At 37.0% G+C, this 26,617-nt stretch overlaps 1 protein-coding gene across 1 annotated transcript in view; it reads left to right on the top strand.

The window, feature by feature from the left end:
• Positions 1-14,056: 14,056 nt before the first annotated feature.
• The window catches only part of NUP62CL (nucleoporin 62 C-terminal like), a 50,491-nt gene continuing 37,930 nt past the window's right edge, over positions 14,057-26,617 (top strand). Inside the window, exons 1-2 of the mRNA XM_029240213.1 lie at positions 14,057-14,180; positions 26,083-26,187. Coding sequence (XP_029096046.1) covers positions 14,057-14,180; positions 26,083-26,187 — 229 coding nt within the window. The remainder of the gene's footprint in view (positions 14,181-26,082; positions 26,188-26,617) is intronic.

Raw genomic sequence — 26,617 nt, 5'->3', positions numbered from 1 at the left:
CGACAAGTTTGTTGATATTGTATTTTGACAAACAAAAGAATCAGCAATACTTTGTAAGTAACTAATCAAAGAACTCAAAGTATCAAAAGAGAAAAACAACGATCTGAATTTTTAGAAAACTATATTCTAAATTCAATGGAAATGAAGATTCTACTAGCTTTTTTAGAAGTCTAACAAATTAAGAATAATTTGTTAAGCTATTAAAAACATATTAAAGTTCATTTGACAAATACATAACATCGGAAAAATTAAAGCAAGATGCCTTTTTATGAGCTATGCAGTGTTATTTATTTGTAGGACTATCTTTTATTTGTAAATTTGATATAAAGTTCATCTTGAGCCTGACAGTCAAGGTCCTTCAGGATTTAACCCCAACCTAATTTTCTGCCCTTCCCTCCTATTATTCTCCTACCTGTAATCTGCATTCTGTTAAAAACCGAACTGCTAATTAAACATACCCTATAATCTCCTGCCTTTGTACTTTGGAATGTATTCTTCCTTTTGCTTAGACTACCCAGATAGTATAGTGTAGTGATTAAAAAAAAAAAATTCTGGAGCCACACTGCCTGTTTGAATCTGTCATTGCCACTTAAATAGGCCAAGAATAAATTTAAGGCAAATTTAAGCAGGAACTTCATTTTAAAAATATATTGCTAAATCTTTTATTTGAGATTTGGTTATTTAGAAAGTAAATTTTCTAGACCCTTCTTTTTTCTCTCACTCTCTTTTGCTAGGCCAATTCCAGTGGCAGAGTTTTCTAGACAGTGCTTTTAATTTTTTCCACATCAACTTGAATCCTTAGGGCCTTCATAGGTGATTGGGGTATCTCTTTCGGTACTAGCCACAATGAGCTAAAGAGACAGATGCTTCAGAACCAGCTCTTTACTAAAACATTGGAGCCATTTAGGGACTAAACAAGCTCAACCAGGATGACTCCAGACTCACGGCACCATAACAATAATATCAATAACCCGAGATTAAGTCAGACTCTAGTTAAGAGGGCTGGGGTCTCAGCAGGAATGGCTCTTCGACCTGAACTAATTGGAGAGAAGTCTAGGTTAAATTAGTGAAAATTCTGAATTACACACTATTCAAAAAGAAATGCCATTTTATTAATTCAAATTTATATAGCAAATAAAATCAGGGTAATAAAGAATCACCAAATAGTATCATTTGGGAACTTGGTTAATAGGTAAACACATATCCCTATGTAGAGTACTGACTGCTTATAGCTGAATGATTTCAAAGTATTAAAAATTCATTTACTCTCTTAAATAAAATTGGCATTTCTTCTGCAACTTTATTTATATAGTACCTTATTTAACAATTCCTGTATTAAAATTCTTCTGAAAACACAAAAGTAAACATCATCTATGCCTATGTCTGAGTTAAATTATAATATACTGGTTGGTTTTTTCTTACATTTTTTGACAACTATACACGTCAATGATTCCCTGACTATTAAAACTAATTCATTTTGACTTGTTTTTACAATACCAAGAATAATTTCCTTTTTTAGGTCTCTAACTTTCACTGCTATCGAATGTACCAAGTCATAAGTAACTATGGGGACTTAACAAGAGTTTTTGTTACAAATTTAAAATATATTTAATGGAAGATGATTTTTGAAAGTACCTGGAATATTTCATAAACCTAAATGTCAAGAAATGAGCCTCTTGATTTAATATTTCCTCTACCCATTATTCTTTGTTTTAGCCAAACTTAATACACTTGCCAACAATTTTTTTGTTTCTGTCTCATTCCCATACTCCACCTCTATCTAAAAAGGAGTTGAGACAGCTCATTTTCCTTCAGGGCTTTGAAATTTTCTCCCCAAGTCAACAGGCCTGTTTTCTTCATTTCTTCAGGAAATAGTCTCTGTTCTGAATGCCTGTCACAACAAGAAGCTCTTAGGAGAAGAGGCCCCTACCTCTCTGCTCAAACTCTGTACTCTCCCCTCACTCAGATTTTATTTTTTTGTCACAGTCCCTTACCTTTTGACGGGTACAGTCCAACGACATATAACACTTACTCTCCCAATCAGCCCTTGGTGAGTAGCAGGTTTGGTAGGGACAAGTAGGCTTTTGCACACCACGCTCCAGCCCCCCAAGTGCGGTCTGACTGCTTCTCACTCCTCAACGAATCTGACCAACTGCGGTTGCAACTCTCAGGCCACAGCGTTCACATTCCGACACACAGGGCATTGTCCACGAAATACAGGCCATTTTTTTCAGCCTGAACAGCGTTATACCCCCTAAAAAATATATCCCAACCAAGGCAACCTGGTCCAAGACAAATCATGCCTGTACATGTAAAACAGAAGATAACAGTGGCTACTTCAACTTAGAGCACCCTGATCTACCTACAAGGAAATAATAGTTTTCACTCTCAAATTAGCGTTACAACAGTAAGTGTATGTAAGTGTCTAGAGAAAAACGTCGGGAAGGTTCGCATGTTCATTTTGGCCTTCTGACATTCCATCCGCATCCATCCCTTGTCTGGTAAAACTGCCCCATCTCACTCACATTCTGATAGACTGAGTTTTGTTAAAGCTGAATCCTGCTTCTAGAGCGTCTAGGGCAGGGGGATTTAGAGAACGGGTCTGTTCTATCGGCAACTTGTGGCTTTTTTAGGGTATCTCTCAGAGCCGTAAGTATCTAGAGTTCTCCCTAATTTCTCTGATAGCTAAGGCATCTGAGGACCCCTTCTTTCCCCCTCCTAAGGTTCGGGTTTCCTCACCTGGGTCAGTTTTTGGGTGGCTCTTTAGGATCCAGAAATACACTGCGGAGAGCTCTGCGTCCCTCTGTTGCCTGGGTAACAACGTCGTTTAAGATCGCCGCCAACCCCCACCTCCAGGTTCCCGCTTGACTTTCCTGGCCAACCATAGAAGAGTGTCCTTTGAAACCTCACGAGAAGTAACCAATCCGGGCGCGTGCCAGCTGTGGTCAATGGCCGCCCTTTCCAGTTAACTAGGTCGACCCCTTTTAAGCCTGGGTCTCAGCATCGCTCCAGCGGAGAAGCGCCCACTGCGCAGGCTGGCTCTTCTCGGCCGCAGAAGTTCCGAGTCCGCCTCTCTCGCTGCTCCGCAGTTTTAACTGCCTTCGCCTTTACTTCGCAGCCACCAGAGTTACCGCCACCACCGGTTTTCGTTTGTTCAGGAAATCAGCGGGCTCCCTCACTGTTACTTTCTTCCTGCACGTGTATTCTAGATCGGACCACTAGTTGTCCAGCAGATCCCGAACAGCGTGGGCAGAAAGGTAGGCTCGGTGGCCGGGGGGTTTGAGGAGGTTTTGTGGCGGCTCCACACACGCTCCCCACGCCCCCTTTCCGCGCTGTGACAGAGACACGTGTTGTGGTTCCGTCCCGGCTCAGCGTTTGTGTGTGTGTTTGTGTCTATGTGTGTGTAGGGTGGGATCGCGCTTTTTTTCCTCTGCTGTGGGCAAGCCTTCTGGATCCGGAGCCCCAGGGGGAGCACCCCTACGGCTGCCAAGCAGCTCCAGCGAGGCACCGGCCGGAGCTACGCGTCGCTCCCACTCACGGGAACGTCGCCGGACCCGGTGCCCCGCTTTTCCCGCTTTGGAGTGCAGAAACGCTGGCGCGGCGCCAGTTTGCTCTGCTTGGCAATCGGAGTGTTTGCACTTGGCCTAGAGGTACAGTTGTGACCCTAGTTTCTCAGGAATTCCGTGGCTTGGTTTTAAATAAAAGGGAAACAGAATAGATGGCTTGATAAATGTTTGGAGTATTCAAAACTGATTAGCTATACATATAACCCCTTCCATGCCCTCAAGAGGAATCCTAACAAGAAGGCCAGGAATCTGGACCTGAGCTGTGAATTTTTGCCCCCTTGGATGTACGGATTTGCCCCTGTAGGTTTCTCTGTGCTGGAGTAGCAGTCATCAACCACAATATGAGTTAGGTTGAATGTATTTTTTTAACTAATAAATATGGACATTTTCAAAAGGATATACTCTAAAAAATATATGAATCATAGCATATTCAAGCAGATTCAAGTGCCATAATAACACTCACGGTGATTAGCTTTCTTTTTGAATGTCTTTTCCAAAGATTATATGAGTATGTATTCATTTGTAATTTCCATTTTTTATAAAGGAAGCAATTAAGTTGATTGGGAGAATAAAAGCTATAATTGGTCTGTATTAGCACATTCCCCCTTTTCAAAGCACACAGGTTGTCTTATTTTCTGTCATTCTAAAGCATTAACTAGACCCTCTTTTTAAAATTATAAAGTATTTCAGACAGAAAATTACAGAGACTATTATACACCATCGTCCATGTACCCACGAAAGATTTAACAATTGTTAACCTTTTGCCATATTTTCATTAGATATTGTTTTTTTTTAAAGAACTAAAACATTACACTAAAACTAAACATAAAACTAAAACACTACTCTTTGTACCCCTTCCCAATCCCAGAGGTATTTGTTCTTCTGAAGTTGTTAAATATTTTTCCTGTGTTTTTAAGTGCACTCAAACATAGGTGGCCATAAATGATTTGTAATATATTGTTTTGTATGTCCTTTGACATTTTCATAAATGGTATACTGTACTTACTCTTCTGCAACTTTTTGGGGGTCAACGTTGTTTTTGAGATTTGTCTATACTGATAAATGTAGATAAAGTTAGTTATTTTAGGGGGGATAAACTGGGAGATTGGGATTGACATATACACACTACTATATATAAAGATAACTAATAAGAACCTACTGTATAGACAGGGAGCTCTATTCAGTGCTCTGTAATGACTTGTATGGGAATGGAGTCTGGAAGAGAGTGAATATATGTATATGTATGTCTGATTCACTTTGCTGTACAGCAGAGATTATTAACACAACATGGTAAATCAACTATACCCCAATTAAAAAATTAATTTAAAAAATTTAAAAAATGAAATAACACATATATAACTCACATAAATACTAAAATGTGAAGTGACTTTTATTTTTTACACAATTATTTCAGTAACACAGAAATATTCAAAAATGCTATCTTGCCATTTAATATGTACAGTTTTCATAGGTTTCTCCTGGTAGACTTATTGCACAATCCAGGAATAAAGCTTAAAACAGAAAGTCATTTAGGAGTAATAAAACCTAAATTAAGAAAAGAAAAAAAAAATTGCTTTTATTGCTGTAAAGTAGCCCTCATATAACTATGCCCCTTAAAAAATCTCCATTCCACTATTGTTGTTGGACATTTAGGTTGTTTCAAGTATACAAATATTCATATAAATCATACCACTAAAAGAGGTACCTAAATTAGGCAAATTCATAGTCACAGAAAGTGAAATAGAGGTTACCAAAAAGTAAAATAGAGGGGCTGGGGGAGTGGGCAATGGGAAGTTATTGTTCAATGGGTGCAGAATTTCTGTTTGTGGTGATGAAAAAGTTTCGTAAATATTGAATAGAGAGTGGTGATGGTTAAACAATGTTGTGAATGTACTTAATGCCACTGAATTGTACACTTAAAAATGGTTAAAATGGTAAATTTTACATTATATTTTACCACACAAAAAAATTACAAACGTAAGAATTATGCTTATTTTTCAAAGGCATACCTTGAAAAATATACTTGATGACTAGTTTTTTTGTGGAGTAAAGCCCTGAGAAAAGTGAGATTTATTTTAAAAAATAAACTTGAATTAAGTTATATTAGCCAGATCTATTTTTCCTTGTAAAATGATATTTTTTTGAAATCTTTAAATGACTACTATTGCTTCATGCTTGTATAAGATTTTTATGAATACTAGTATGCTTCAGAAGTTTCCAGTTTTTCATTTGTTGTTGTTTTTTTTTTGCTCTTTTTCTCCAAGGTTTTGAGGGAGGATTCTTCTAAAAGTGAGTAGGCCTTGAGGCTGTACTTTGCATTTGAATGCCATTCCTCTTTCATTTCTTAGACTAGTTCTCTCCAGTGATGTACTCTCTTCTTTCTCCTCTCCCCTCTCCTAATCCTGTTCTTTCACCGCTGCCCTTTTGGGTCCCTCTGCCTCCTTTCCATTTAGCCAAGCCTTCTCTTTGGGTTTCTCTGCCCTCCACTCCCGTCCTCTATTGAGTCCCCTCCCCTGCCTTGTATCCTTCTCAGCTCCTCCAAGGTTTCCCCTCTCTTGAGTCCTTCTGCCCACCCTCCCCTGTGGTCTCATCCCTGGTCTTTTCTTTTCCACTGTTGTAACTGCTAAAGGCATTCACTAAAATAAGACTTGTTTCATGGAAATGTACAGTCTTCTCTGCAGTGTCAGACTTGTAATATTCGGAAAGTTGGTCTTAATTTTGGGATTTGAAAAAACCTTTCTAGCCTTTAAAATAAGATTCTGACATTATGGCCTTGACAAGTTATAGTATGAGTACGAAGGGGGAGAAAAACACTTAACGTGAAAGATAATCAGTGAGTTATATTGCTTAAGATGTTTAATATGAACTGAAAACTAATGCACAATTTTCCATAGCTCTATATTTTATTTTGGCATAAAATAAAATGATTACCATTAGAGGTTGATCCCTTCCTATTTCCTTGAAAATGGCTGTGCTAATTTCATCTCTCCCTATCGATTTCTCTCTGGGGACTCAAACATTTAGGATAAAACATTGGTAACTCAGTTTCTACTTCCAGAGTTGGCATCAATAACTGTCAGTGCAAATAAGGACCTTATTGTACTTTGAGGCTTCAATTTTTCTACTTTCTTCTTTAGTTCCATTTCTGTAATGCTTTCTTGGTGGAAAAGGGGTTTCTTCAGTGATTTGGTACTTTTCCTTTGCTTCTCTGCCTCTCTCCTTAGTTCGATAATTAATATGTTAAGGAGCCATATGTATCATCAGAAGTTACTATTTATTGGAATGGTTTTATACCAGGACTAATCACATTGCATGAATTTTCAGGCCAGGTTGTTTAGTCATGATGTTCTTGAGAAGGTGAACTGAATTCGTGGAATGGTGAATGGAATTCACCATTCACGTGGAATTCATGAATGGTTATCTAGTAACTAGGCATTTTAGGGAGAACGTTGTCTCCAAAGTGGATTTGCTTCCAAGAAGGCAGAAAAGCTTTTTAATCCATTACATGGCTGAACTTCTATGCTAGTCACTTCTTGACAGTTATTTCTCAAAGTAATGTGGGGGAATAATGGCATGAGTGATTTCCCCCAAAATCATTTATACTTTGTGAGACAGAAGCCCCTAAACATTTATGCTGAAATGACCTATAATAGGTACCCAGGCTTGAACTTATTTTGTTTCTGCTCTTTGAGATGCAGACTTATCTTCCTAATATGTGTTGCTTAAGCTAATGTTACAGTGAAAGTATTGTGTTCAGTTCCTTCACTTACTATTTGTTTGACCTTGGGAAAGTAATTTAGTATCTTAGAGCCTCAGTTTCTTCAACTATAGAATGGAGATCAAAATACCTTTACGGTTTGTTGTAGGTAATTAAAAGATGAGGAATGTCAGATTCGATAAGTGCTTTTATCATTTCCCTTTTATTCAAGAGATTCAAGAACTTAAGTGGTAAAATGGCGTGTCCTGAAATGACCTACCATCATTTATTGATCCTCAGTCAGGTTTCCTACTAACCAGAACACTCCTAGGACCTATAAAGGGTAGTACAAAAAGAAGATAATTTGCATGCTGATAAATGAGATAGTTGTGTAGTAATTTTTTTGAATTGTAATTTGAAATGCAATTTATGTACACTCTCTGGGCCAGCTTAGAGAGTGCCCCATAAATACCCCTGATTGACTGATCCTTCACTGACAGTGAGGACAACCCCAGCATTATATTTTAGAAAGCTTTCATATAGCACTTTACATTAAATTAAATTAGACAAGATAATATATGTGGAGGGCCCTTTGTAAACTTATTTTTAAGAAAACATTTTGGTTACTCAGTGAAACTGCCAGAATTTTAGAGGTGAGGAAACAGATTCTAATGCATTTAAGTGATTAGCACAGCCCGATAGGTGGCAGCACTGATTGAATTGTCTCATTTAGATTGGACTACCAGGCAGGGATCATCTGCCCAGTTCCAGGAGCCTTTTCAGTGAGCTCCGATGATTTCTTTAGGCCTAGTGAATTTTCTGCACAAGTCCTTCACCATCTAGTACTTCTTTCTTTGAACATGTGTGCTTGCATTAAGACATCCAGGATGGAACTGTAAGCTGGGCTCAACATAAAAAGCTGTAGTTTTGTCAACTTTAAGCTCCTAGTCAGGCAGTGTGGATAAGGAGAGAGCACTCTGAAGAGGAATAGAAAGAAGTTGGCTAGAGGAACTCAACAATGACAGAGACAGATATTCCTACTCATAGCCACATAGAGGGAGTACAGACTTGTTTTCCATTTTTATTAAAGTAGTGATATGCAGAGAGAAGCTAAAGTGTGCTAAGGTCTTATTTCTTAAAAAGGATATGGAATACTGATTAACTTCAGGCTTTCTTAGAAGAACATAAATTTAAATGTGTTAAAGAATTCAAGAGACACTCATACAAATAAATATAATTAGCATATGTAACTTCCAAGTATGGGAAAAATGATGGAATACAGAAAATTCCATCAGTCCAATTACACAGAAAAAGATAAAAGATAATACAACATGGCAAATAAAAAAGACAAAATAAGATGGGAGAAATATGAATCCAGTTGTGTCAGTAGTCATAATAAATGTAAATAAATTAAACTCACTCATTAAGAGATCCTTAGACTCTATTTTAAAATTTTCAGCTTTGCTAGTCATAAAAACCATGCTAAAAATGACTCAGAAAGGTTGAAAACAAAGGGAAGGAAAAAGATACACTAGGCATATAGCAACCAAAAGAAAAATGGTGAAGCAACATTAATGTCAGACGAAATGTGATCTAAGGCAATTTAGTAATAAACAGATATTTCACACTGATGAAAGAACGGAGATCTGCCAAGAGAGTATCAACCATGAATCTATGCCCCTAACAGCATAGTCCTGAAATATATAAAGCAAAAAAGCAATGGAATTATAAGCAGAAATTGATAATCTCTAATAATGAGAGACCTTTTTTTTTTTTTGGAAACGAGGTTTATTTATTTATTTTTTTGGTGCGTTGGGTCTTCATTGCTGCACGTAGGCTTTCTTCTAGTTGCAGCAAGCGGGGGCTACTCTTCGTTGCAGTGCGTGGGCTTCTCCTTGCAGTGGCTTCTCTTGTTGCGGAGCATGGGCTCTAGGTGTGCGGGCTTCAGTAGTTGTGTCATGTGGGCTCAGTAGTTGTGGCTCATGGGCTCTAGAGCGCAGGCTCAGTAGCTGTGGTGCACGGGCTTAGTTGCTCCGCGGCATCTGGGATCTTCCCGGACCAGGGCTTGAACCTGTGTCTCCCACGTTGGCAGGAGGATTCTTAACCACTGTGCCACCAGGGAGCCCATGAGAGACATTTAAAACACCCTTGTTAGAAACTGGTTAAGCAGAATAGATTAAAAAGATTTTTTAAAGTACAAGGATGTGACAGATATACGATCTAAATGAGACGGAAGGGAATTTTTAATTCCAAATTCTTAATGACAGATTCATTTTTAGTCCCAAGGTGATTTTCATTTGTTTTATTTCTCAATTTTCTAAGGAAGAAAATATTTAAATGTTCATGCTACATTTAGCAGAGAAATTCTAATAACAGGGTAATTCTTAAATTACTTTCAAAAGAATGGAAAGTCCACAAATGCAAGGGCACAAGAAAAAGTTCCACCTTTTGATGGCTACCAGAAGTTTTTCCTTTGGCCTGCAATATGACATTGATGACACTACCTAATTCTGAAAGTATCAATGTCTATGACAGTATAAGAACCATGGTTTGGCAACAGTATTTTTTCTGTCAACATCTGTGATATTATCATATACTTATATATCATAAATATGGAATATATAATTATATAACATAATAATATAATATTATTATAATATAATTTATAATGCTTATAACCTCAGGAGTGTGGTACCCTTGGGAATACAAGACTAAATACAGCAAGGGCTCTTATTCTGCCCAGAATGCCTTTCTTTCTGTGCCTTCCAGGACTGAGTTATTATACCACTGAAATCACCCTTTGGAGCTCACATTTTAAAAGTTCTAAGATGTGTATGACTTAAAAATAAGCATGTCATATTAACACATTTAGATAAATATTGTCCTTCAGAGTTAGTCTTGGGGAGGTGTTCACTTATAACCATGACACAAACACTACTCAGGATACTGTATTTTACCAATTTTAAGAGGTATAGTTTTCCATATTTTAACATCTCTGCAATTGAAATGAGTCTTAACAGTTGATGGTATCTTACAATCCTTTTTGGCTAGGTGGCAGTTGTGATGTCATAGTTGTTTCCATATGCACATTTAATATCAAAATGTCTAGGATCAAAACCTGCCTAATGGGTGTCTTGGGTGAAAATCCCAGAGATAATAGGGGGTCACCTGTAACTCCTAGAAACCAATGGTTGTGGGGAGCGAACGCACAAGATGGTTAATCAGGTTTAGTTATTGATTATGCTGAAGTGGGAGACAAAAGGAGGCTTGTCTACATATTTGCAAAGCTGGCTTGAAAGCATAGCAAAAATAGCTTTTAGTTCTCTTATGAGTTCTTTTAAGAATTGCTGCAGCAACAGTGCTCCTGGTGGCACAGAAGACTTTAAGAAATTTGAGTGGAAAATTGGACTCTGAGTATTTTTTCTTAATATATGCATGTTTGATTAAAATCTGTGTCTACATTGAAAGGAGCTCTTTCAAAAAGTAAAAAAAAATTAAGTGATGATAAGGAACTGTAACAGATTGGTGTTGGTTTTTTTGTTTTTGTTTTTTTTTCCTTTTTACTGGTGTATAAAGTAATGGGGCTCATAACTTTGATGAAATATTTTTGATACTGATTTCTTAGAATTGCCTTTCAGAGCTATTGTGTAAAACCTGATTGTTAGTCTCATCCTGTTTTAGAAATCTTGACTGGGATAGAATGATAAGTACACAGTGATTTTCCCTTAACACTTTAAGGGATATTATTCCATCTTCTTCTAACATTTACTGTTGCTAATGAAGAGCCTGCTGTCAACCTGGTTGTTACTCCTTATTAGGTAAATGATTTTTTCTCTCTGATAACTTTCAGATTTTTTTCTCTATTCTTAATATTTTAGGGTTTCAATATAAAGGGTGTGTGTGTGTGTGTGTGTGTGTGTGTGTATGGTGGTGGGAGGAGTTGCCTGATTGCACTTGATGGCTTTAAGTATGAGGACTCATTTTTCTTCAGTTCTAGCAAACTCATTTATTAACTCTGAATAATGTCTCTGCCATTCTATTTTTTTCCTTCTGACATTCCTTCTGGATATACACTGAAACTTCTCTTTTACTTTCTCCTTATCTCTTACTTTCTCTCTTCTTTCCCATCACTTTATCTGCCCTGTGCTCTGGCAGATTCTTTTCTTCTGTTCTCTCTTCCTGTTCAATGATTTTTTTCCCTCTTCAACTGTGTCTAGTCTACTATTTAAATCTATCCCTTGAGCCTTTTTATTTCTAATACTGTATCCGTTTCTTGGATTTCTCCGTGGTTCTTTTTCACATTCACTTGTTTGTTTTTATGGATGCTATTTCTTTCTTGAGCTCTTTGAACATATAAAACATTTTAATGTGCCATTCATATTGCTCTATCACCTCTAATTCCTTAGATGAGAATTTCCTCAATTTTCAGGTCTATAGACTACTTACTTAGATGTTTTGTAGTTCTTGTCTTTGAGTTAATTTTCTCGGGGTGTTTTGGATCATGGATGACCTAGGAAGTGGAGATATCTCTGATAAGTGATGTCATGGACAACCTGCCTGGGCCCTGAAAGTTTCATCAGCTCCTAATTAGTGCTTTTATGTTACCATCTTAGTTTGAAGTTTCCACACCACAAAGGTAAATTGAATTTGAGCCGTCTGTGTATATCTTCTGTACCAGCTTGGGGTTCCTGCATGTCTCCATTACCTTTTTCATTCTCCTATAGAGATTTCCCAGATATAAGCTCCACTAGGTTTCTGCTGATTGAGGAGCCTATGACCTTACCCTGTGGCCTCAAATTTACCCACAATCTAGCATATTTCCAGCTTTTAGGGCACACATCTCATTCAAGTCACCCCCTTGGGCTAAGCAGCTTCAGCTTCTGCTCATAGATATGAATTCCCTGTTTGGCACCTGAAAAATTGTCTTCTTTCTTTCGTTTTTTTTTTTTTTTTTTTGGCCATGCTGCGGGGCATGTGGGATCTTAATTCCCCGACTAGGGATGGAACCCGTGCCCCCTGCACTGGAAGTGGAGAGTCTTAACCACCGGACTTCCAGGGAAGACCCTGTCTTTTTTCTTAAAAAACTCTGTATTTTTTAAAAAGTGTTTTTAGTAAATGCTTTTGAACTGGTATTTCTTGGAGTTTGGAGTATAAGAGAGTGATTCCAGTGTGTCTCCCAACTACCGTCTTGGAAGTCTCATTGAGATCTCAAAATTTTCTTCTTCCATTCCTCTCTTACCCCCATTTAGGGTTTGGAGTCAGGAGCTGGTTTATTTTTGGAGGAACTGGTGCCCCTACTGGTTGGTTCACTTCTGGCTCTGCAGAGACAACCACTTAGCTACAGAGTTTACTTTCTCTACACCTAGTATAGGAGGTTTAACTTAGGGACTCCATTCCAACCAGTTAGAAGTTCATCTTCTACCGGCCTGTTCTCACTCTGTAACACAACTCCAGCTAGGCAGAATACAGGATTCAGCTTTGGAGCACCAGTTGCATCAACTCCTATCCCAGTAGGAGCTGGATTTCCTTAGGGTAAGAAGAGTACCATTTGATTCTTTTAGTGGCTACAAAGGTAATCATCTTTCAAAGACAAACTTTCAATTCGGAGTATGGAAAGGGTAAAGGGATGGTGTGGCATTTCGAAGTCAATTATTAGGAATTATGCTACTCATTCCCAAGATAGTCCTATAAATTGAAGTCATTTCTGATTTGAGACACAAGGCACGTCGAATTCTGATCTGTGGTATCCCTTCGTTTTATGTGAGCCGTAGGAAGAGTACTCACTGGGTTTTGAACATATACCATCTTGAAATTAGACTGCTTGCTTATTAAATGTCTCTCTCTAGAGAGATCTTTGTCTATTGATCATTTTAATGACCTTGGATATACATTCTTCCCTCCTGCATCTCAGAATTTTTAAAGGGAGCATTTTAAAAAATGCCTTTCTATGTAAATTCAGTTGGATCCAGCCCTTTCTTTCAGTAACACCTGATAGCCTGATGAAAGCTATTCCCTCTGGAATTCTCCCCTATACTGTTAGTTATCTAATAACCTGTAATTGAGTGTTAAATAACCTTTCTTAGGACGGGTAATTTAAATACTGAAGCACTTTTTTCGTGGGTCATGAAATACATTTAAAATTTTCTAGAAACTCTATTAAAGGTATGCCTCACGTGACTTTGTGATTCAGTGTCTAAAACTAAAAATTATGTTTTTAATAAAGTCTGCCAGACCGGTAGAAGAAGTGTAAGTTCTGTTGTCTGTACTGAAAATAAAAATTCCGCAGCTACTCCTTCCCCATCAAAACCTTTAAAACTTTTGTTCTCCTTAAAGTAGACCAAATTAGGAAACCTTTATCTATGGATGAGCGAATAGGGAGCTCTGTACATGTATTCCTGTAATAATATCTGGTTATCTTTCCTCCTGTATTGAGATGAAATAACCTATGGAATAAAATGTTATAAAACTTAATTTGACAGGAGCTCTGTTATCTAGCTGCCATTTAATGTGGCGGCGAACTATTATATTGATTTTTTTCCTTTCTCTATTTAGAATAAATGCAATAAAATTAAACTTGGGCAACAGGGCTTTCACACAACCTACAGTGATTCTAGGGGCTTCTGAGCTGGGTGCCAGCACCCGTACTAATGCTGTAACAAGCAGTGCCCTATCACACCAGGGGACAGCATCCACTCCTTTTGCTTTTGGCTCTGTCACTCAGTCTGCAACAGGGTTCTCGTTCATTGGTGGAAGTGCACCTCAGACTGGGTGCACCAATTTCAATATTGTCTTGATGGGGAATGCCTCTGAACCAACAGCGTTTGCAGGATTACCCCTCACTCCTGCTACTCGGACGTCTAGTGGAACGATTGCTACACAATCAGTTACTCCTTTCAACCGTGGTGGACAGTCCACTGGTAAGGTTTGAACTCTGCTCTCTAATGGAGAAGCACAGTATTCAAGATTGATTTTGAGATTCTTATTTGATTGATTCATCCGAATATGACTGACTTCTCTTGTTGGAGGTTAGTGTTATTGATGAATGCGATAGAAATTTAATCTAAACTGCTCCTTCTGGTTTTGCATTTTTAGGTTTAGAACCAAGGAATGTTTGTTTGGGGGAAAAGTTACAACCTTCTGAGAATGAATAGTCTAGACAAATTGGCCACTAGTAATAATAGCGTTACACTGAAATGTTTTGTTCAACTGTTTAATGCTTGTGTTTACCAAGTATTTTTTTTCACAATCTGTTGATATGTTCTGTTTTCCTTTTTTAAAATAAAACTTCTGAAATGAAATTTATCAGGAGGTACGATAAAACAGGAAAGAATATTTTTGGAGTAGTATAAAATTTTAGAGAATATTAATGATGTAATAATAAGTGAGTTATATGGCATAGTTGGGGAATGGTAAAATATTTTGGCTGGTAGAGACATTTTACATGCATGGGTTATCAGTTTCTAAATAAGTCGGATTCAGTAAAATGCATTTAACCTATACTGAACATTAATGAGAAGACATTTAGGATCTTTCTAAACCAAAATGCAGTTAATAAAAAGTACTGGTTTATAAGCCACATAAGCTTGGTTTTACTGTAGATGCCTCAGATATTTTAGAGCTTGAGAAATACACTGAGTGAGATATTGTATACATTTTACTTTATGGTATATTTTATTGAATTACATATTCATAGTAATGGTTTCAGAGCTTTTGGAAACAACCAAAAAGGTAAAATATGTAAAAAATTATAGATAATAAACAACTTATTTATAATTTGTATTTAGTAGTGATAATGTAACCAATTTTGATTGGTTGGTATGGCATTGTAGGACACAAAGAGATGAAGTGGAGCATTAAAATCATTATGATGCTAGAATATTTGGTCACTACCTTGGGGGGCATTATTTTAATTGTGTACAAATGAATTTTTGATATTACAAATAATACATATCTGTTATCAATAAAAAAACAACCAGGAAATAAGTGTTTGAACTTTGGCTCTGTTGTTTACTAGTTCTCTGACCTTGGACAAGTTACTCTAACCTCTCAATGCTTGGTTTGCTCATCAATAAGTGCTCAGCGTTTTACCTTGTAGGGTTGTTGTGAGGATTAGGTAGGTAAGTGAATATAAATAAGTAAAGTGCTTAGAACCTTGTCTGACATGTATATAATAGGTATTCAATAAACGTTGGCTATCTTTGTCGTTTTTATGAAAGTATACATTTCCCCGCGGTGTTAAATATGTTGGATATTATCCCTTTTGTTTGTTTGTTTGTTTTTTAAGCTTTGGTAGTTTCACACTGAAAATAGTATCATAGCATCATGTTCATTTACATTTTCCTTTATTAGTAGTAAGGCTGACTTCTCTTCAAATGATTGATTAATCGTATTTGTGTTTTTTTCGTGTGTTTGTGTGTCTGTGAGAGAGAGGGAAATTGAATGAATTCCCTTTTTGTATCTTTTGCTTATTTTTCTGTCTTTTTTTTCTTTTATTTGGGGGGGGGCGCACCATGTGGCTTGCGGGATCTTAATTCCCCCAACTGAGGATTGAACCCAGGCCCTCGAACCCGCGCCTTTGGCAGTGGGAGTGTGGAGCCCTAACCATTGGACCACCGGGGAATTTCCTACTCAGTTTTCTAATATGGTGCTTATCTTTTTCTCATTTATATGCAGTTGCAATAGCCTAACCCTTTGATATTTGTATAAGAAGTATTTTTGTACCTATGATTTCTGTTGGTGACAAAGTCACAGGTACTACTAACCTACGTGGTTTGTTGCCTACCTTTATAACTAAGGAAAGTGCTCAGGTTCTGCTAGATGTTAGTGAAAATAAAGATGTAATTCCCCTCCCCCCCAAAAAGAAGTATTTTCCCAGTTTGTTTCGGTTTTACTTTACTTAGTTTTATAGATATTAAAAGGTTTTAAATTTTTAAATTAAGCTTTTTATTTTGACATAATTGTAGATTCTCATGCAGTTGTAAGAAAAAATAAAGAGATCCCACATACCCTTTGGCCATTTTCTCCTTGTGGTAACATCTTACGAAACTATAGTACAATATTGCAACCAGGATGTTGATATTGGTAATCAAGATATAGAATAGTTCTCTCACAACTAGGATTCCTCATTTTGCCCTTTCATAGCAACACCTACTTCTCTTCTGCTCCCACACTCTATTTAACCCTGGCAACTATTAATCTGCTCTCCATTACTGTAATTTTGACATTTCAAAAACGTTATATGGATGGAATCATACAGTATGTAATCTTTTGGGAATGGCTTTTTTCACTCAGTATACTTCCCTTTAGATCATCCAGACTGTTGTGTGTGTCAGTTGTTTGTTTTATTGCTGCATAGTATTCCATGGTATGGATGTCAATTTGTGTAACTATTTGTCATTCAAATAATTTTTCCTCCGTAGGTCAGATGACATTTTTCTCTTGCTGTTTTCAATATTTCTTCTTTGTCTTTAGTTTTCAGAAATTTAATTATTAAGTGTCTTGGTGTAGATTCCTATCATTCTGTCATCAAGTTCATTGATTCTTGTCTCTATCCCCTCTGTTCTGCTGCTGAGTCCTTTTGCTTGGCTTCAGCTTTGCATTTTGGTTATTGGTTATCTGGTTATCTCAAATTTCCACTTGGCTCTTCTTTATATCTTCTATTTCTTTGTAGAGATTTTCATTTCTTTTCTTTTTCTTTTTTTGCTAAGGGTATTTTTTCTTGTGTTTCAAGTGTGTTCATAATTTCTTTTTGATGCACTTTTATCATGGATGCTTTGAAATATTTGTCAAATAATTCTAACATTTCTATCATCTTGGTATTGTCTTTTTAAATTCCATTTGAGATCTTTCTGGTTCTTGGTAGGAAGAGTGATTTTTAATTGAAACCTGGACATTTTCTTATTATGTTATGAGACTCTGAATCAGATTCAAGACTTTTGCTTTAGCTGGCTTTATTTGGCATTGCTCTGGCATGAGACAGAAGGGTTTCGCTGTGTTACTGTAAGGTGGGAGTAGAACTTCATTTTCCCCAGTCCGTCTCCATTGCTACCCAAGGCAAGGGTCTCCTAGTTACTGCTGGGCAGGAGTGGGAGTTCCTGCTCCTGATGTGGTTTCCACTGACACTGTGAGGACATGGTTCATTAACTGCTGGCAGAGGTAACATCCTGGCTCCCTACTTGACCTTCTCTGATACCCTCCTGGCTGGGGTACTGGGACACCTCGTTATAGCCTCACAATGGTGGAAGTTTAAGTTCCTCACTTGCTGTTCTCTGGAATAGGTAGGGAGCGGGACCACACATTTTTCTGTGATGTTTGGTTATTGTCTAAAAGTTTTCTGTCTTGTTGGTCTGCCCCATTCTTGTCTTTTGTCTAGAGAGCAGGTTTTTGTTGGGTTTGGTTTTGTTTTTCTATACCCATTGTCATTTCTGGCTGGCCAACCTATTCAACTCCGAGTCTGGGAAATACGAGGCAGAAAGAAAACCTATGGAATTCATTACCATAATGTTCCTTGGGTCTCAAAATCCCTAGTTGATTTGCCTTCTCGCCACCTTTCAGGGTTTTCTTGTTCATTTTATATATAATGTCCAGGGGTTCAAACCATACGTAGTGGAAGGAATAGGGAAAGTACATTTTCCTGGAAATGGAAATCCTTAAGATATAAATTTTTATGTTGTCAAATCTCTCATTCTTCGGAGTTTCTCTCTCTGGACTTATTTGTATAGACCTTTTTCACCTTAGGATTCTTAATTCTTTTTGTTCTTTTATGGTTTATATTTTTAGGAATTTCCTGCCTTCCTATTGATTACTTGAACATTTATAGAATTCCATTATATTTTTAGGAATCTTTTTTCTAAATGATTAGTGAATTAAACCATAGTATTTCATTAAATGGCCATTTTTTCCCTATTGATTTGAGATGCTGCCTTCCTCATACACCAAATTATTATATATGCTTGGTTCTGCTTCTGGACTTCCTATTTTGTTCTATTGATCTGTCCTTTCTTCCTCTAGTATCACCATTTCGTTATTGTAGCAAGCCCCACTATCTTGTAGTGTATGGCCACCTTCCCCCATTCTGTTAAAAAAATGCCTATCTTCTATGGCTAACAATTCATTAAGCTAGTTGACATTTTCCTCTGTTCTTAAACATGAAGGAATTAAGGCTGATTTTGTTAGCCTTATAGCACTAGATGGAGAAAATTATGGTATTGAACCCTTCCTCTTGTCCAGTGGTTCTCAACTGGAGGCGATTTTTGCCCCTTCTCCCAGGGGATATTTGGCAGTATCTGGAGACATTTTTGGTTGTCCAGACTGGGTGAGTGTTACTGGCATCTAGTGGGTAGAGCCCAGGGATGCTGCTAAATACTTTGCAGTGCACATAAAGGAAAATTTTGTTGTCCTCAACACACAACCTTTTGACACCAAATATATGGGGGTTCTTCCCACACCAACCAATTCTCCAACTCTCCAGACACCAAATGGGTGTCGTACAATTCAGCTATGATGCTCACCACCTGGAGGTAGCACAGACCCCACAGGGTAAGGGCTTAGTTCCTCAAGACTGTCCCCACTTCGGATATCAATTGCAAGTCCCAGGTTGTCACCTGTACTTCTGACCAACTGGCTACAAACTGGGGGTGCCTGTGACCCCTCCCTCCTCGGGTTGGATGATTTGCTAGAACAGCTCACAGAACTCTGGGAAACACTTGACCTAAAATTTCTGGTTCACTATAAATGATACAATTTAGGAACAGCCAAATAGAAGAGATGCGTAAGGCAAAGTATGGGGGAGCAGCCCAGATCTTCCATGTCCTCTCCAGGCACGTCACCCTCCTAGCACCTCCGTGTGTTCACCAACCCAGAAGCTCTCCAAAACCCTTCATTTAGGGTTTTGATGGAGCTTCCATTATGTAAGCATGATTGATGAAATCTTCGGCCTCTGGTGATTGAACTCAATCTCCATCTCCTCTCCTCTCCTGAGACGTCAGAGGGTTAGGCTAAAAGCCCCAGCCCTCTAATCACTTGGTTGGTTCCTCTGGTAACCAGCCTCTCAGCCTTAGGGGCTTTCTAAAGTTCACCTCTTTGACATAAATCAGGTGTGGTTGAAAGGGACTTGCAGAGGCTCCTTTCACCTTTATTGCTCTTGGAGCTATTTCTGAAACTGGGGACAAAACCCAAATATTATAACAGAAGATGCTTCTATCTCTCTCCTCACTTAGGAAATTACAAGGGTTTTAGGGTCTTTGTCCAAGAAAGGGTACAAAGACCAAATATGCATGTCTTAAATCCCAGCATGGGACAGTCCTCCATTGTCCATTATTATCGGCCCAAGCTGTCAGTAGTGCCATGTTGAAAAACCCTGTTCTAGCCCTATGATTAGGAAAATGAGACTTTGTCTTTTAAACCCTTCCTTATTTAAGAGTAAGGCTCCTTTAGCTTAAAAGCACATCATATTAAATGGCATTTGTTTCCTTAGTTACCTCTGGGTATGTGATTTAAGGTCAGGCCCCTGAAATTATGCCAGTATCTGAGACAGATGATCAAGACTTTAAAATATGGGCATAACTCGAGTGTAAATTTAATTAGCGCTAGTGAAGAGATTTCAGTAATACAGTCAGTTACAAAATAAATAATGCAAAAAACAGTCACTTTCCCATGTTTAAACAATAGTAATTGGGAAATATAATGGAGGAAGTTCCCATTAACAATTTCAACCAAAGGTATGAAATGCCTAAGAATGAACTTTAAAAATGTGCATGACCTATATGAAGATAACCATACAGTTTTACTGAGGAATATAAAAGAAGACATCAATAAATGAAGAATACACACACTCGATAGTACAGGAATGTCATTTAGTTCTAAATTAACCAACACGTTGAACATAATTCTTATAAAACCACAATGGGAATCTTTGAGGGAAGGAAAGGAAGGAGGGACTTGACAAGGTTCTAGAGTTTAAATGAAGGGGATAAATGCATGAGACTAGTCATGTCTTGTTTTTTAAGAAAAGTAATGATAGTGTACTTGTAGAAAAATATATGAAAATATATTGTAAATTTATTCTCTGACTATAAGTTTGAAATATTTAGTATAAAAAATAAATGAATTCTAGTGCTTCAATAATTGGAACTCTCTTGTGGAACAGGGATAGAAGGAAAAATCAGTGAAAAATTTTAAAGTACAGAAACAAACCTGGGTTTATGAAGATGACATTTCCAATCTGGGGAGAGAGGATGGAGTAGTGAACAAATGAATTGCAATAGCTGGCTAGCCAGGTGATTTGGGGGAAGGGGATTATGTTTTGCTTAAAAAGATTAACTGAAAGAAATACTAGGTGAATTAAAGGTAGAAAATGAAACCATAAATATTTAAAAAGCATAGGTGAATATGAAAATGTGTAAATAATATTTCTTGGGTTAGGGAGAGGACCATTTATTTAAGTATAATTTTAAAATATATAATATAGTCTGTCAAATGATTTAAAATTAAGACTATAAAAATAGTATAAATAAGTATACTGCCCCCATCTACCCTGTATTACTCCCTTACCCCTTCCCCACCCCCTCTAGTCAGCTAACCACTGTAATTGTATGTATCCTTCCAGAGTTTCTTCATGGATTTGCTAGCAAATAAAAATATATATTCTTAGCCCTCTGCCTTTTTAAAAAATAATATAAATGAGAGTATACTCTGCACATTATTCGGTACCTTGCTTTTTAAACGTAAAACTTAATACACTTATTTTAAACATTTTGTAGCTCTTTTCACATCAATCAGTATATGGAGAGCTTCCTCAGTATTTTTTATAGCATCATAGAATTCCATGGTCTGGATGTGCTATAATTTATCTAACCCTTTGCTGGTGGACGTTTGGGTTGTTTCCTCTTTTGCTAATATAAACAGTGGTGCAATGGATCTTATTTTACATGTCATTTTGCAGGTGTATAAGTATATCTTTGTGGATAAATTTCTAAAAGAAGTATTACTGGTTCAAAAGATAGATGCATTTGTAATTTTTAAAACATTGGCCACTTATTTTGCATAGGGGTTATACCAGTTTACACTCCCATTAGAAATCTCGGAGGCTGCCCATTTCTTCACAGTGTCCTTAAACAGAGTGTGTTACCAGTTTTTTTATTTCTTCCCATCTGTTAGGTGAAATTGTTCTCAAGGTAGTTATAATGTGTGATTTTCTCCTAAAAGTGAAGTTGAACACCTTTTATACGTTTGAGGGAATTTTGAAACATGATATGGAGACATAAACCAGAAAGGAGAAAACAATGGAAAGATTTGACTACATAAAAAATAAAAACAAAATCAAAAAAGCAAATTACAAACTGGGATTAGGAAATATTTGCAACATTTGACTAAATAGCCTCAATATATATATATAATACTTTTATTAAAAATCAATAATAAGAAGACAATACTCCAATGAGAAAATGGGCAGATGACATGAACAGGCAATTTTGAATGAAGAAATTAAAGCAGCCATTAAACCCATGATAAAAATTTAGCCTCACTGGTAGGTATTGAATTAGAAATATTAAAACACCTTTGCTATAATTGGTTATTTCTTTAAAAGTATACATGTGGTGCTTCTCTTAAATGAAACATAGGGATATTCCATGATACATATTTTAAATAGTTGGAGGTATGTGGTAATGTTCCCGGTTCCTTCCTAGCATCTCCCCCCGTCCCCAAACCCCCGGTGGCCCTAGATGTTTTGGATAGCAGAGTCTTACATCATATATTGTCATGAATTGTTCAACAGTTGGATACAGGTATCAATAGATTCAAATGCAGTTACTTATTAAGCACTTTTTCCTTTTGAAAAGGAAGAAGAATATCTGTAATTATGTATTGGAAAAGGTTGGCTCGATTCAGCATAAATATTTATTGAGTACTTACTATCATGTGCCGTGTGCAATGATCTATAGTGAGGATGAAAAGATAAACTTTGTTTTCAATGAACCAATTAAGCTTATTTGTGTCTTTATGTACTTAATTTCTCTAGCTTTATTTCTTTTATAGATTTTATTTTAAATTTTCAAGAAGAGTCCAGGTACTCTGTTTTTTGAAACTTTATTCCAGACTTCTATTTATTATTTTTTCTCACAGATTTATTATTGTATAATTCACATACCACATAATTTACCCATTTAAAGTGCACAATTAATTGGTTTTTAGGATAGTCACAGAGTTGTGCAGCCATTACTGAAGTCAATTTTAGAACATTTTCATCACCCACCGAAGAAACGTCATACCCATTAACAGTCGCTGCCCGTTCTCTTCTTACCCCAGTTCTGGCAACCATGAATCTGCTTTCTGTCTCTATAGATTGCTCTGTTCTGGACATTTCATATAAATAGAATCATACAATATGCAGTATTTTGTGATTAGCTTCTTTTACTTAGCATGTTTTCAAGGCTCATCCATGTTTTAGCATGAATCAGCGCTTCTTTTTTATGGCCAGATAAAATTCCATTGTATTAATATACCACATTTTATTCATCCATTCATCAGTTGATATTCATTTGGGTTGTTTCCTTTCATCTTTTTCTGTTATGAATAATGCTGCTGTGAACATTCATGTACATATTTTAGTGTGGATATATGTTATCATTTCTTTTGTTTGTATACCTAGGAGTGGAATTACTGGGTCATATGGTAACTTTATGTTGAACACTTTGAGGAAGTGCCATACAGTTTTCCAAAGAGATTACACTATTTTACATTCCCATTAGCTTTGCCTGAGGTTTACAATTTCTCCATATCCTTGCTAACACTTGATATTATGTTTTTTTGGTTATTGCCATCCTAGTCGATATGAAGTAGTATCTCGTCGTGGTTTTGATTTGCAATTCCCTAATGACATTGAGTATGATTTCAAGTGTTAGATGGCCGTTTGTATCAACAACTTTGCGTCTTTATGACCATTCTTTTTTTTTTTTTTTTTTTTGGCTGCACTGCGAAGCACGTGGGATCTTTGTTTCTCAACCAGGGATCAAACCTGTGCCCCCTGCAGTGGAAGCACAGTCTTACCCACTGGACCGCCAGGGAAATCCTCTGACTATTCTTTTGTAGTCACCATCTCCTTCTGACCACAGCCTGGAAAGGATCTCTACTTTTAAGGATTCATGTCCTTAGGTTTTGCTTACCTGGATAATCCAGGATAATCTCCCTCCTCCAAGTTACTTAACCTTCACTTCATTTGTAAAGTCTCTTGTCAAGTAAGGTAATATGTTCACAGACTCTGGGTATTAGGATGTGGCCATCTTTGGGGACCATTTTTCTGTCTACCATACCATCTTAACAATATAAAATGATCTGATCCATGAACATGAGAGCTTTCTGTTTATTTAGGATGCCTTTAATTTCTTTCAATAATGTTTTTTATTTTTCTGGATACAAGCCTTACACTTGTTTTGTTAGATTTGTTCTTAACTATTTTATTCATTTTGAACAATCGTAAATGGAATTATATTCTTAATTTCATTTTTGGATTGTTCATTCATAATATATAGAATTGAAATTTATATTGATCTTGTATCCTGCAACTTTGCAGAACTTGTTCATTGTTCTAATAGATTTTTTTTATTGGAGTATAGTTGCTTTACAATATTGTGTTAGTTTATACTGTACAGCAAAGTGAATCAGCTGTACTTATACATACATCCCCTCTTTTTTGGATTTCCTTCCCATTCAGGTCACCATAGAGCATTGAGTAGAGTCCCCTGTGCTATACAGTAGGTTCTCATTAGTTATCTATCTTATACATAGTATCAATAGTGTATATATGTCAATCCCAATCTCCCAATTCATCCCACCCCCCACTTTCCCCCTTGGTATCCATACATTTGTTCTCTCTACGTCGGTGTCTCTATTTCTGCTCTGTAAATAAGGTCGTCTATACCAATTTTTTCAGATTCCACATATATGCGTTAATATATGATATTTGTTTTTCTCCAGATTTTTTTATGGGTTCCTTAGAATTTTCTGTATTTATGATCATGTCATCTGTTTATAGAGATAATTTTACTTCTTACTTTGCAATCTGGTATCCTTTATTCGTCTTCTTGCCTAATTGTCCTGGCTAAAGCTTCCAGTGTGTTGTTGAATTGAAGTGGTAAGAGCAGACATCCATGTTTTGTTTTTGATGGCAGTGGAAAAGTATTCAGTTTTTCACTGTTAAGCATGACGTTAGCTGTAGGTTTTTCATAAATGCCCTTTATCATGTTGAGGAAGTTCCCTTCTCTTTCTAGTTTGTTGAGTGTTTTCATCGTGAAAAAGTGTTGGATTTTCTCAGATGCTTTTTCTGCTTCTATTGAGATGATCATGTATTTTTTAAATAACAGCATAATTGAGGTATAATTCATATATCTTAAAAGTCACGCTTTTAAACTGTACAATTCAGTGTTTCTTTTAAACATATTCACTTAGTGTGCAACTATCACCATTATGTAATTCAAGAACATTCTCATCACTGCAAAAAGAAACCCTGTAACCATTAGCAGTCACCTCCCATTACCTTCTCTTTCCAGCTCCTGGTAACCACTAATATACTTTCTGTCTATGGATTTACCTCTTCTGGACATTTCATATAAATGGGATCATACAATATGTGGCCTTCTGTGTCTGGCTTCTTTCATTTAGCAAAATGTTTTCAAGATTCATTCATGTATCAGTACTTAATTTTTCTGATCCTCAGGAGGGCTCTTTTCAGCCTTCTCTTTCCCTGGTTATCTCTGCTAAACTGGCTGGCCTGCAGCCTAAATGTTGCTCTCATGAAGCTTACTTCCTCTTAATTGCTTACCACCAAAATCTCTATTTTTTTTCGGGAGAGTCCTTTGGCTTGTACTTCCTCATACTCTGTTTCAAATAAAGTCAGTTCTTCTGGGCATAGCTTTCTGTTCTTATGGGCTACCTTTATCCCTGGGCAAAATCTTTGAACCAGTGCTTTGGGTGCTGGGCAGTGACCGTTGCTTCTGATCTTCTTGCTTCTCTCTTCCGGCATGCAACCTCAGCCCTACAGGTAAGCTGGGGCAGGGCAGTCAGGGTGATTGATGGGGCTCCAGCATTGCAAGCCTACTGTGCCTGGTGTAGACCCTCTGCCCTATGAGTGGGGGCTGACTGGAGGAAAGGAGCCCCTCAGCTCTTGGCTGTACTCACCAGGAATTTCAATCCTTTAACTGTGTGTCAGGGGTGATGAGGAATGCTGACTGCTTCCCCTCCTAATGAGATACTGTATTCCTTGGTTGGGAGCTGAGGGAAGAGGGAGTCCAGTCTTCTTGGCGACTCCTGCCTGGAGTGTAGCTTCTCTCAAGGGGAGCAAGGGGATGGAGGGAAGAGCATGGGTTATGATTCATATGCTGTAGACTCTCACCTGTATTACTGAATTTTAGCAGATTTTCTTGAATAAATGTTTCTTTATTTGCTGTACCTTCAGGACAATTTCCAGAGATTTCAATTTTTTTAAAAAAATATTTTTTACCAGTTATGGTTGCTTCACTGGGGAATGGTCCCTAGGACTTCTTATGTCACAAATTTGGAAGTGGACCCCCCTGTTAGGTTGCTTACTTTTTTAGTAGAGTTTCTTTCTTATGATGGTGCTAGAAGGCTGGCTATACTAAGCAGTACTGATGAACTATTTTTTAAATCGAGATTTTACTATGTCAGATTTATTAAGTATCAGGGTACTTGATTTTCCTTGCTTTGTTGTTATTTCTCCATATAAGTGAAGTGTGTTATAATGGTGTTTTACTTATTAAAAATTATTTTTATTGACATATTTTTCTGCTTGTTACTTTAATTTAGGGCTGGTTCCAGCATCTACTGTTGCTACCGCTACTAGTTCAAGCACCATGCTGTTTACCTCATTTTCAAATGTTTCTACCTCCACTGCTGCTACTGGGCTCTCATGTAAGTTACTGGTTGCAAAGAAAATACTATTATTTCGCATCAGGCCACTTAACTCAATTTGCCAGTATAAGCTATGGATCTCTGACGTCTCATAAATTATCATTATGCTTGATCCCGTTTGTAACTGTTGATATCAATAGTAGCTTTGCTAAAAACCTGATTGTCATGGCTTTCACTATGAATTTTATATTAACATGATTATTACAGCTTAAAGTGATGATTTTAAGCGTATAATTCATTAACAGTGTAATGTTTTGAAGCAAATGGGAAGAGTGGAAGTTTCACCAAGTATGTCTGAAGGGAAGAAGTCTTATTGTCCATGTGAATAAGATAAAATGGGAAATAAATGTTGAAGCCTTGCTGTATTTTATTCTTCTATATAGACCAGGTTTGCAGTCCTTATATTTTACTTATCACAAGTGTTACATGA

Source organism: Monodon monoceros, unplaced genomic scaffold, assembly GCF_005190385.1.
Source record: "Monodon monoceros isolate NGI ecotype Baffin Bay Population unplaced genomic scaffold, NGI_Narwhal_1 Super_Scaffold_22, whole genome shotgun sequence".
Lineage (NCBI taxonomy): Eukaryota > Metazoa > Chordata > Mammalia > Artiodactyla > Monodontidae > Monodon > Monodon monoceros.
Note: the sequence above shows the minus strand (reverse complement) of the source record. Positions and strands in the feature narration are given on the sequence as shown.